This window comes from Perna viridis, chromosome 11 (assembly GCF_037379345.1).
Source record: "Perna viridis isolate PV_CMFRI_1.1 ecotype Kerala chromosome 11, ASM3737934v1, whole genome shotgun sequence".
NCBI lineage: Eukaryota > Metazoa > Mollusca > Bivalvia > Mytilida > Mytilidae > Perna > Perna viridis.
The window spans coordinates 13,546,260-13,559,653 of NC_142455.1; the positions used below are offsets into that span (position 1 = coordinate 13,546,260).

General features: G+C 34.1%; 1 protein-coding gene across 8 annotated transcripts; it reads right to left on the reverse strand.

Moving 5' to 3' along the window:
- Positions 1-6,497: 6,497 nt before the first annotated feature.
- LOC148603061 (uncharacterized) lies at positions 6,498-12,786 on the reverse strand. 8 transcript variants are annotated; one of them, XM_088553495.1, is made up of 3 exons: positions 12,672-12,786; positions 11,172-11,245; positions 6,498-9,463 (listed from the first exon to the last, which is right to left on the reverse strand). In XM_088553495.1, exon 3 carries the CDS (start codon positions 9,354-9,356, stop codon positions 7,758-7,760), a length of 1,599 nt encoding a protein of 532 aa, XP_088409621.1. In that variant the 5' UTR covers positions 9,357-9,463; positions 11,172-11,245; positions 12,672-12,786; the 3' UTR covers positions 6,498-7,757. The 8 variants fall into 8 exon arrangements, with proteins under 8 accessions (XP_088409621.1, XP_088409617.1, XP_088409624.1 ...); XM_088553491.1 differs by having other exon boundaries at positions 12,540-12,780; XM_088553498.1 differs by having other exon boundaries at positions 12,711-12,744.
- Positions 12,787-13,394: the final 608 nt, after the last annotated feature.

Consider the following 13,394-nt stretch of genomic DNA (forward strand, 5'->3'; position numbering starts at 1 on the left):
GATGTTTTTCACATATATCTCCAAAATCGTTAGATTTAGGCAAATTCTTTCAATAGCTGGAATGATCCTTATTATTAGGACTACAAATCTTCAGGGATAAAAGTTGTCAGATGTTATTTCCCTTGAAAGAGGAAAAATGACTTTTTTTAAACAGTTTTCAGTCAATATCTTGAAAACTTTGATAGATTAAATGAAACTTTCAATTGTTGAAATGATCCTCATGATAAACTCTGCCAAAGACTTCTTGAGTCAAAATTGTTGGACAACTTCTTGTTAAATTTATTGCCTTTGAAAGGCAAAATTCAACCAGGTGGGCGATTCAGGCTCCTGGGAGCTTCTTGTTCCCATCACACGTAAAAGTAATTAAAAGCGATCAAATATTTGTATAGTGATGTGGACGTGTTTGACAAAATAACACCGGTAGTTGCAGGCCAAGCAGCCAATATCAGCCGGGGCTGATAACTTGACGACGGACCAATATTATCAGCCAGTACTGGCATTGGCAATTCGGCCTGCAATGTCGGTTTTTATCAATATCAGCCCGTCGTCAATGGTAACGTCATCAGTAAAATAAGAATCGTCCTAATAATCAAATAATTCGTTTATAAATGAAGAAACTATAATAAGATCTAGATATGACTTGAAATAGTCATCTAGAGTTTTCGGGTTTCTTTGTTTTTGTTTTGTTTTGTTTTGTTTGTTTTGTTTGTTTTTTTTTGTAATGATTCAAATGTAAAAAAAAAATATGGCATTGCATCGCTCCATATCGAAACCTCGATCCATTTTATAAACAAAACATGCTAACTGATCCAAAAAGGGCGCGTATCATCATTTCATTTCAACCAATTTTTACCAAAAATGAGAGAGCGCGACCGGCGCACAAGTCATGGTTCCGCTTTTACTTACACGTATATATAACCAGTGTAAGTAAATAATTCCCAAATAACATATATAATCGTTAATAAATTAAAAATTAATAAGAACTACATTTTCTCCTTTTTAAATTTTAAATGTCGTAACGAGGCATCTACCCCATTCTCCCCAAAGGACACAGCTTGATACAACCGTAGAGGTCAAGCTCCATACAGTTACTTGATTGAGCTCTGATCTTTAATTGCAAATAAACATTTGATACAAGATACGTATTTGACCAGAATCAAATTTAAAGTGGCCCCTCAGTTCCACAAGGCCAAGCTACGCCACTGCAGTAACTTATGACTTGACATAATGTCAAATAATTAACTGAATAATTTCATACAACATATAGATAAACGTGAATCATATGGTGTCCACATGATACATCTTCATTCACATTCTTGTTTTCTTGATCGACATAACGATATGGTAAGGTAGATAACCAAATTTTAGCAACTAGCTATAAAAATATAATGCAATATAATTTGTTTGTTTGTTGGGGTTTAACGTCCGAGCAGCAATATTTCAGCTATATTCAGACAATGAACATGAAATTGATGATAAAATGAACATGAAATGAAAAAAGGGATGGGACAAAAGGACAATGGGGTCGACAAATTTTGATTGCCACTGGAAATAGGGAGAGGTGGGTAGGGTCGGGCAATTTAGCCTCCTGTGACGGAGCCCTATGGTTCCTACTCCGGGAGAATACCACAGTAGGATTTTTTAACGTGCGAGGAAAGTGGCATCTTTCCCAACACTGTGCACCACTATGGTTTGCGGTCATGTTTCCCGTATTATAGCCTGACAACCCCAGCATGTAACACGCCAGGGGTACCCCATTCCACCACCTGGGGCACACATCCCAGTTGTTCTGTGGGCAGAGGGCCCTAGCCCCCGGCTAAGGTTCTGAGCACTATTTAGTCGCCTTTTACGACAAGCTTAGCGCTGCTGCAGGCCTATTCTTTTAATACCCGGACCTGCACGGGGTGCAATATAATTAAAATTGGGTACACAATAGTTCCATTCAGTCACTGCATGCAGTGACTGAATGGAACAATTGATAGGTCTAATTTTAATTAGATTGAATATAATGTTGCATGTAACCCAGATTTTCAACGACCTCCACTATCAAACACCACTATCCAAAATTTAAAGGGGGAGGCGGGTGCTCGCACTACATGAGATTGCATGTTGCTATCTTCCACAATTTAAATATTATATTGATAATGCCGTCTACAGTTGAAATAAAGAGCATCCAATGTTTCAAGTAAAATTCCAAGATTACGATCCAATAAACAGGTCAGTGACAACAAACAACACAAAAGTTGGAGAATTGGTTTTTAAATGATATGTTAAACTCACAAGACTTGGATTATATGCACTGGTAGGGTAGGAAAATTTGTTGTAAATTACGAAAATATATACATTGTATAGCCTATAGCTATGTTTGTGAAATATTTGTTACATAATACAGTGAAGCTTGTCTAAAGCAAACCCTGAATAAACCAAAAACCTGTCTAAACCAAACATTTATGGAAGTCTCTTCATATCAGTTGTAAAGCGCTTTGAACCTGTGTAAACAGTACAATTGTCTAAATCAAGTCCATTCTTTAGTCTATAAGCCAAGGTAATGAGTTTGGTTTTAACAGATTTCAATTTGTTTTCTAAATGAAGCCTAAAGCTTTACAAGAAAATCCAAATTGTCCCATGAAGTTCCAGTGCTGTTTATGTTATAAAGTGATTACATGTAGGTTGCAGTAGGTAACTGAAACACATCAAAATGAGTTTTGACAGGAATGTTGTTTTTGCCTGATTCTTACAAAAACTTGAACTTAACAATGAGTGCAAGTCAATTAAATTGTAAGACATTATAAATTCCACCACAATACAAACAATTTTTTTAATATTATCATTTATTTTGGATTTAAATATTCATACAATCAGTTATAAGCATTTAGTACCAGTGTATCAATCTAACAGTGAGAGTAACATAGAAAAAATAAATATTTGCCATCTGATATACACTACTATCAACTAGAATTTTTTTTTCTCCACTCTTCACAGTGGAGTCACTCATGTCCTCCACTGTGACTCCACCAAAGTAAAACCTAGGATAAAATTGCCGAAGGATGAGAGTTCATAAGGCGGTGTAGCGCCTACTAAAAGAAATGAAATTATCTCCCTTTAATAAACTCAAAATTGTTCCATTTTTTTTTAAATTAAAACATTTTATTTCATCTTCATTTTTAACGAAATCAAAAGTGAAAATTTATTTTGTTTATAAAAGAAATAAACAAAGTAATATGCATATTCAATTAGCATATGTTGAATAAAGTAAAAAAAAACAATTACACCTTAGTGATATGTTATGTTTTACGCAATTTGTAAGACATATGTAATATTATGGTGTGAAGGAAAACCCGGTCATAAAGGCATACAAGAATAATGGATTTCTCCTCGGTTAAATGTCTAATTGTTGTGTGTGTGTTTTTATCAATTAAATATAATATGTTACCATATCATACATGTAGTATTAATACTTTTTAATTTTGCGTTCTTGAATCAGCCAGAAAAATGATGTATGTAATTGTTTTGGTTTGAGCAAGATTGAGCTTTGAAGCTTCAAATTAAGGAGGTATATATATTAATTCATCTTCAGTGCCCGATGTAACAATTCGTTAGGTAGTTTCGAATTGGTGCAATCGCGCACTTAGCCCTGTAACTGGTACATTTTAAAAAGCTTAAGGCAATAAATCATTTTTGTCACCCCTTCCGTAAAATATCGTTTTACTTGAATCAAATTTAAAAAAATATATATAAAATCATAGAGTCTCAGAGTATGTTACGCTGAAAACAGAATCATCACGTCGAGATGGGGCAAATATACAAATCATGTGTTACTGTTTGTCCTCAACTATATAATAACACTGCATGAGTGGCTATATACATCTTCATAACCACTTAAAAGTCAATAATGATTCTCGTGGTTAACTACAGACAGACAGACAGACAGACAGACAGACGGATCCCTGAGAAAAGTGTTAAAAGTTTTCCAAGTACAATAACGGAAAATAATACGCACGTACATGCACAAATCATTGTTGATAAACTTATCAATACTTTTAGTTAAATCAAAAATTTCTATAATATTTGCGAAGTTTTAAAATATATAAATGGGAAAAATAAAAATGAAACATTATTTTATCAGAATTGATGATTACGAATAATTGTAAATCAATGTGGGAAAGTTTGAAAAAAATACATCTATATAGGTAATAAACCTCCCGCTATCGGTCGTTCTCGGCTTGAGCCTCCCAACATTTTATCACACATTCTTCAACGGTCTTGTCCGTCTCCCGGTGGGAGCTGGTGGGAGCTTAAGTTCTGCCGCTTTCAAGATTTTCGCTATTCATCAGTCAAAATAATGGGGATAAAACTGGGAAGGTAAGAGGCCCAGAGGTGAGGCACTTTAATTTTGGATAAAAATAACAGGGGTCTCCTTTTGTAGAGTTTCCCAAGATTAACATCAATGCAAACTGTATCTCCGCTAAAATACATGAAAGCTTGGCATATCTTAAATTCAGGTTCGAAAACTTGTTTCAATAAATGTCATGTGGATATACATACCACTAAACCTCAGATGGTTCACGGTCAGACCATGCTTATTACACCTGAAACCTACATGTATAAGGCGTTAACACACTCCATCAAATCCACCACCCGCGACGCGCTTGTTTTTGTTTTTGTTTTCTTTTTTCTAATATTTTCAAGAGGCGGATAACAAAATTTTGGACACATGGGTTAAATACAAACGTAACACATGATGCAGCTGACTAAAATAAAAGACAACTTCGTTCACATAAAATATAGACGCTAAAATTTATATTAAATATTCGAAAAACCGACAAAAAGCTGAACTGCAGACAAAAATTAGCATGAAAGCTTGGCACAAATATTATATAAGACCTGTTATAACAAATACTTAAAACTACATGTCGGCTATTAAGCACAGATATTTACACATAAACATGAAGAATTTACATGTACACCCATGCTCCACCTGAGCGGAGCATCATAGTACTTCCTCAGGTAACAGCTTTGATATGAAAACGGGTATTCTAAGTGTCTACATGTTTTTTGGCGTATGTGTAGGTGTACACTAAATACGACAGAAATGTTGGAATATTTACTTCACATACAAGAAACTTAAGCAACAGGATTGTATACACAAAAAAAAATGCGTACAATTGACCAACATTTTGCATATATTAAATTTGCAATATCGAATACATGTAAGGACATGTTCGATATGTGTGCATTATAAATGTATTCGCTACTTGAGGAGCTCGGGATGCAGCCGTATTTTATCCTGTTTTTACAGAGTTACCTCCCGTAAGAGCAGGTGTAATTTCGAAGTCTCTCTAATCAATGTTCGAATTCGGGTTCAGAAAAAAGAGGTTAACTCGAATGAAAATGGAATCCCCAGAAGACAAACACGACGGTGTTACAAAAATTAACAGGGTGTTTCATTTTGTTGGTAGGTTACATAAGGATGATTTTCATTTGTATCCAGGGTAAAGAAAATTTACGGCAGGGTCAGTAGAACGAGAAATTCACTTTTGACTTTCGAGATTTTCTAAAGTATCGTCGATATCGGATGAAAAACCTTACGTGTTCCGAATAGACACCTGCTCCAAAGGGAGATAAATGTTGACAAAATGTTGGTCCGCAAGTCGGGAATATGTATTGAAGATTTTTCCCGGATGAATAAAGCAGTTTTGAAAGAATTTCATTATATATAACTGCGCTTAATCATTGTAATAGATAAATACCCAGAGCCTGCATTTTTTTTACAGGCAAACAATGCAAAAGGCTTTTAATTTTTCTACTTTCAAAATAAAAACAGAAGCAATTAAAAAGCTTTATTCGCGCTTGATATATATTATAACAGTGTTTCCAACTTTGCCTGATCGCATGAGGAAATAAAATGTTTTGCAGCATTTATTACAAACAAAATTATCTTTCAACAGCGTGCTACGGGTTTCTATACACTACAATGCTTATATGAGCTTATTTAAAGCATTTCATTTTTGTACTTAGTTCCACGCAAAAGTAAATCATAATGTGGAACAATCTTTTATCGAGGAGATTTATACGGATATCAGAGCAAAAAGATATGCAAAATTATTGGATTCAAATATTAAATCCATAGATCAAATCCAACGTAAAGGACAGTAAAACGCGGTTCAAAGTATATAAGTGCATTCACGTACATGCATGTATGTTCATAGCAGTGGCTACGTATATATCAAAATCGATGTCTGATCAAAGATTATTTTAGACTTTTTTTCATTCTTTGGCATAAAGGTGAGATGAAAGCTCTTTAATTATTATATCCACTCCACTGGCTACAGTGTAATTAGAATGGCCAGGTGCTTAATCATGTGACGGTTAGCTAGATCCAGCGTTAACCAAAAAACCCTTTTTCCCGTAGAAAGACTATATAAATGCACACTTTTAGTTTCAATTTTTTTTTTTTGTTAACACTGGATCTCACCATAAAATAAGTGGCAGAAGGGTGAAAAAATACTATTTTATTTACAGAATAGCCTTCCAGGCGGTTTTTGTGCATTCTTTTCTGTATTGTTACTCTTTAAATCACAAACTGAATGCATAAAATTTAAAATTAAAATATGTATTACATTATTATTTAGCTTTCTTCCAAATTTTTTTTTTTTTACAAATTATTTCAGTAGGCAGAACAAGGCCTTATGGACCCTCATCCTTTCAATAGTTTTCAATATTTTTGTCTACCCTTTACGGAAATGTTATTAAACTACTATTCAACTACTATAACCATAAAATATATCTCGGCATAAAGACAGGAGAAGTTAATTACAGACAAATTTTTGAAATGGTTACTCAATGTGGAGAGTGGAGACACTGTGACTCCACTCAAAATATCTCCACTGTGGATAGTGGAGAAATTAAAAGTTGTGTTGACAGTAGCGTATGAAATGAAAGCTTGCATGGCTATATATTTTGGGTAAAATAAGTTACCATTGCTTTTTCTGTGATGGTCATATTTACTACAAATGAGTTATTAAAGGGTAAATAAATCTGTCAAATATAAAATTCATTAACTTTCTATTGAAAAAAATTATAATTTTGCCTAATAGATAAAATCTAGAAATATTGTAAGCAAGCTCTGATCTCCTTGCTTCAAATGCAGAAAAATATTAAGCCTTTAGTCGTTATTTGCTTTTAAAGATTTTTTAATTTCTGAGATAATACATGTAGTTATATTCTTTCATACATGTCTACATAAAATGCCCAACATTCCAATGAAATTGTATTAACATCCCTTAAAGTTCAGCCATTTGAGAAGAGCTGTATTAACAAAAAATGTGGACCAATATGGGAATAGATGGACGGACAAACAAAGTGATTCCTTTATGCCCTTAAAGCTTTCTTTGCAGGGGGAGTGGGGAATAATAAAATGATCATTATCAGTACAAGGACTGTAAGGCCATGAAAAAAAATACTTTTGTATCCACTAACATACTCTAAAAACTAGGGTCTGAAGGTAGGCAAATTTTGTTTTACTTTTTTAGAGTTTTTGCTTGATTTGTGTTGTAGGCACATTCAGACTTTAAAAGTGCTTGTCAAAAAATGAAAAAAAACTTCAGGTTAGGCACAAAAAATTAGGGTCAGTGGGGTTAGCTGAAACACAGGTACATGTATTTTGTCTTAGACCTAATGTATAAATGTACCATTTTAACAAGTTTTCAACATTAATGTTTCATTTCATGAAAAAAAAAGCCTCATTCTTACAAAGATTAGCACTTTATTATTTTTTTGCTTGACTTATTGTGGGTTTTTAAATGAGTAAAGAGATGTTGTTTCTGATTAAACTTCTTTCCACACAAGTCACATGAGAAAGGATTATCACCTGTATGTATTCTCATGTGAGCTTCCATATGGTTAGCCCTAGTAAATGTTTTACTACACACAGAACATATGTGTGGTCGCTCACCTGTATGAATTAACATGTGTCTCTTGAGATGAGGTTTTTGAGAGAATGATTTTTCACAGAAGTCACATTGGTAGGGTTTTACTCCAGTATGAATTTGCATGTGCCGAGCCAATGTTTGACTTTGTACAAAATCTTTGCCACATTCAATGCACTTATACGGTTTTTGCCCAGTATGAATTCGCTCATGTTTGACCAAATAAGATTTATCTTTAAAACTTTTGCTGCAAAATGTACATTTGTGTGGTTCTTCCTTGCTGTGAGTTTTCATATGTCCATGAAGATGAGGAAGACGCTTAAAATTTTTGCCACACAAATCACAAGTAAATGGTCTTTCACCCTCATGAGTCTTCAAATGCTTCAACAGGATTGTATTGCTGGTAAAGATTTTTCCACATTGATCACATTTACTTGGTTCAACATCAGATGGAGCATGCATTCTCTTATGTTTCTCAAATTGCCGATTAGAACAAAAACTCTCACAGCATTTTTCACACTTAAACATCTTATCTTCAGAGTTTGGTGCTAGATGTTTTTCCAAGATACTTTCATCTACAAATTTTTTGTTGCAAAATTTACATTTGTGTTGCTTGCTTTTATCTTGACTACGGATAGTCAACTTTTTCCCTTCAAATGCTACATGCTGTTCTATATGATTCCTAAGGCTACATTCGTCTTCAAAACATTTCTTACAAATACCACAATAATAAGGTCTGTTACTTCTGTATTTCTCAATATGTTCTATCTCATGAAGGAGATTTGGTTCTTTATCTTGAGACTCTGTTATATATGTATTTGTAAGCAATTTCACCTCCGGTTCAAACGATGGGTTGTGTACAAGTTCTGTTTCATCAATGCTCACATCCTTGTAAAACCAGCCAGTCTTTTCATCTAAATATACACCCATGGTGTCAGTTTGTGTGTTATTGTATATAAACATTCTGTTACCAGTGATACAGGGAACATTTAAAAAATCCTGATTGACTCCTTTCATGGCCATATTGGTAAAATCGCAGTGGTTTTCACTAGTGATACCATTCTGGTCGTCTCTATTGATATCATTCTGGTCTTCACTAGTGATATCATACTGGTTTTCACTAGTGATATCATTCTGGTCTTCACTAGTGATATACTGTTCTTCACTGGTAAAATCTTGCTGGATTTCATTAGTGGTATCATACTGTTCTTCACTGATCAAATCATGCCGTTTTTCATTGGTGAAATGATGCTGGTTTTCACTAGTGATATCATATTGGTCCTCACTGGTGATATCATGCTGGTATGCATCAGTGATTTCATGCTGAACAACAATGGTTTTACTTTTACATTCCTCAATTTGATATTTCAAGTTGTTAATAACAATATATAGTTCACCATGTTGGTTTTCTTTAGTGTTTTTAGTCATTTTCTTTGCTGAAGTTGCTGTTTTAAAGATTCATGAATATACATGTACCCCTGCTGTCTCCTAATTGGCTTTGGTCCATGTATATTTCTTCATACAATCTAAGGAATCTACAATTAAACGAATAAAGACTATAATTTATACTTGAACTTGAAATGTTTTAGAGTTAACATATGTCATACTCTTTATACGACCTTTAAAAATTCAGCATGACTGATGCATTATTGCATGAAGTTCGCTGGACCAGGGACTTTAAAGAGGACCAAGTCCTCATATTTGTAAACTATACAAATTAAACCTTCCACCTCAGAAGCACTGAGAGCCTGATTTAAGTCTGACAGGAAGTTAATCTGAGATAGGTATACTGGTAACCTAAATGATTAACTTAAGTATGTGTAGAAAAATCCTGATTGGCAACCAGTAATAGGGTATGTAAGTCTCATCATGTGATTTTGAGGTTTCAGGAGAATGGGTCCTACTCTACCATTTCAAAGCATGGAGATTTGTCATTTACCAAGAGTTGAGTTCAGTATTAAAGCAAAACATCTTTTCAAGTCAAATAAAAAATTACACATTTCCATTTCTACATGATGAAAGTGTTAAAAAGCATCAATAGAACACATTGCAATGCAGCACTTCGAGATCCCAGAGGTAAACAATTAGAGGCTCAAGAGAGCCTGAATCACTCACCTGGTTAACCATTTGCTCATTTGAAAAACTTGAGGAATGAGACAGGCTAAGTTAAAATCAACTTAATTGTCAAATGCAGGAAATGCTTTTCATAGCATTTTCATGACCTGAACCAGAATTTTGCTAATGGCAACAATTTTTGAATTTTTTTCAAAAACCCGTCTTATGACCCCTAAGTTCCATTTTTAGTATAGGCAGCTATATCTATTCAAGGATTAAAAATCACAACAGTCATTTTGAGCACAATACACTAAAGAACTATTATGCATATTTTCATTCAATGATCTTAAATGGTTTTAGAGAAGAAGATTTTCAAAGTTGTACATGTGAAAAAAAAAACAACAAAAAAACTGTTTCAGTGGTCATAACTCCTACATTAGTCAATGAATGGTTTTGAAAATTTCACCATAGGTCCTTCTCATGATGCTTAACAATTTTACCCATGCCAAAAATTTGGTAAAGACACGGTTTTTGAGTTACTTGCAAAAACTGCCATCTGACCCTTTTGTTCTATTTTTAGTAACGGCGGCAATGTTTTTTCATGAATCAACAATCCCAACAGTCATTTTGTGTGGGATACCCTAAGGAACATAAATGTCAACTTTCAATGAATTCTGTGCAATGGATTTTGAGAAGATTTTCAAAGTTGCGCATGCGAAAAATGCAAAAAAAAACTGTTTCAGGGGCCCTAACTCCTACATCAGTTGACCAATCGTTTTGAAAATTTTGGCAGAGGTCCATCTCATGATGCTGAACAATATTCCCCAGCTAAAAATTTGCTAAAGGCAACAGTTTTTGAGTTATTTGCAAAAAAATAGCTATCTGACCCCTATGTTCTATTTTTAGTAACAGTGGCCATGTTTTTTCATGGATCAAAAATCCCAACGGTCATTTTGTGCAGAACACCCTCAGGAACAATCATGCAAGTTCAAAACCTGTCAGTAGTTTCAGAGGAGAAGATTTTAAAAAATTTGTCCACGATGACAACGACGGACGCCAAGTGATGGCGTAAGCTCACTTGGCCTTTGACCAGGTGAGCTAATAAAAACGAGATCAGTCTTTGGATTTTAATAAGTTCTACATTGGAAATTAAGTAAGAAAAATGAAATTAGAACGAGTCTTACAGACCTTATACATACTCCAGCAGTGCTAGAGGCTGTCTGGCTAGCTATTTTCTGACTTGGTGCCATCCTAACCTCTAGCTGAAAACCAAAAATAAGGTTTGCTGGTCATCAGGTCCAGTGATTGGGATTAAAATTTTGTCAATGGGACTATGGCCCCCTTACCCTTCCATTCAATGGGACATTTTCAATTTCAAAGGGCTATTCAAAAAAAAATCATGGGACAAAATTTGGAATATCAGCTAAGGCCGGTTAGACATAGATATTGAAAACCAAATGTAGCATACAAAAATTTTAATTTACACTGCAGATCAAATGTTTATTAGAAGTCAACAATTAATGTGTCAATTAATTGTTAAATAAAATCACTTCTTTTCTGTTGTTTGAGTTTTTATACCAATGTATTGTCTAGTCCACAGATCCCCCATCAGCAAGACCCTAACTCGGCTATTAAAGTAGTTTATCACAAATGATAGAAAAGAGTATTTTTTTGTTTGGCTGCAATCAGATTTTGAATTTTTTTTTTACTTAAAAACCAGATAATATGACTCAATCATTATCAATATTTTCAAAAGGGGGTTCATAATTGTGTCCAGCTGCCAAGTTAGTTTCTACAACAATCGCAGGTTGGTTCTGTTAATTTACCATCATTAATAATTTTTAGGCTTTGAGAAAGATGATTTGTTCTGTTTTGGGTCAAGCTTAAAATGTGTTTGGTGGCATTTTTCAATTTCAAATGGGACCAGCAGTTCACACTTTTCTGATAATATCAAATTATTTTTATTCTTTAAAACAATGTTTAATGTTCTTTCAAACCCGTAAGCGATCAAGAATATGTAATCTAAAAAATTGACAAAGTACGGTTTCAGTCCCCGGTCTTCACATCCCCTCGAAACGTGGCGATCAAAACATCTGCCTGCAGCTAATAAAAACATTGTTAAAAGACACGTTCATGCCTTTTTAACTGTCATAAGTAGTGTACAACACTCCATCATCAATGATGGAAACTTAATGCGCGCCAATGACACGACACATTAGTCACTCAATGCGCCATTATAAGAGGAAATGCGACTATGGCGCATGGTGCACAGTAATCCCAATCACTGCAGGTCATTTGTTTTTCATTAGTTTAGTCACCTTCTCTCATATTAGGATAAAGAGCTTGTATACCATGTTTTAAATGGTAAATATTTTGCTATAATTCTGCCAATTTCAAAAAACATAAAAACAAGTGATTTGCAATATGGGCCATTATAGCGCTCCGAAATAAGAGGTTGGGGTATGGAGGAACAGAATTTCAACCTACTACATTGTAGGAGTTCAGGATCGATCAAATTTTGTATCTTAAATAAAACAAAATGTTTATAGCTCGCACCTTAATGTTTTAAAGAGTTATGAAAATTAATAAATCCAGGTCCTGTAAAACTGTAATTTAAAGTGTAACTAAAAGGCATGATTATTCTTTTTAAAAATGCCAATATTCAACTGCTCTACTTCATCCTCTTACAGAACAGGTTGCACCTGCATCGTATAATTACTAAAGTACTTCCAATACTGTAACAGTGTGTCCCATTCTCCATAATATGGCTATTTGCTCTGCTGGAAAGCTCCGAAATGAAGGTCTCAGTATCGTATTAATTTTCTGATAGACTTCTATAGTGAAGTGCATATTTTTAGGATTTTTTAAAAAATATGTAAATTGATTCAATAAAACTTTCACTTATGTAGCATTTCTAAGGACATGTGAAAAAACAATTTCCCGCAAAGAAAATAGGGTGAGTCCACGAAGATCGGACAGAAAATTAGTCTCGAACTATAAATAGCCATTTTCCCTACTTTCACTTTCGTTTTGCACTCACCAAACCAACCTTTTCAGTGGAACATTTTTATGATATTATGTTAGATTTTCTTTTAAAAAAGTTCTTCATCTTACAGTGTGATGTTTGCTCTATTTTATAAGTCATTGTTCATATCTTTTGACAAAATATTAGTTTGTAGAGAGGCAAAAAGAAAATGCACTATATTTTTATAGCATCCATGTTTTGACGTACACCCACTCAGGGATATGCAATACGATACTGGTACCTATTAGTAATAAACATTTCAATATAATCCTAAAAGTTGTTGTTTTTCTGCTAGAGCATTCATTTTCATACTGAAAATTCAGAATATCATTGCCCTGCTACAAACATGAGTTTTCTATTACAATTCTTATATAGGTACCCTCTTC

Bases quoted from the DNA above. Each gene is read 5' to 3' on its own strand.
- LOC148603061 (XM_088553493.1), bottom strand. From the start codon at position 9,356: ATGACTAAAAACACTAAAGAAAACCAACATGGTGAACTATATATTGTT.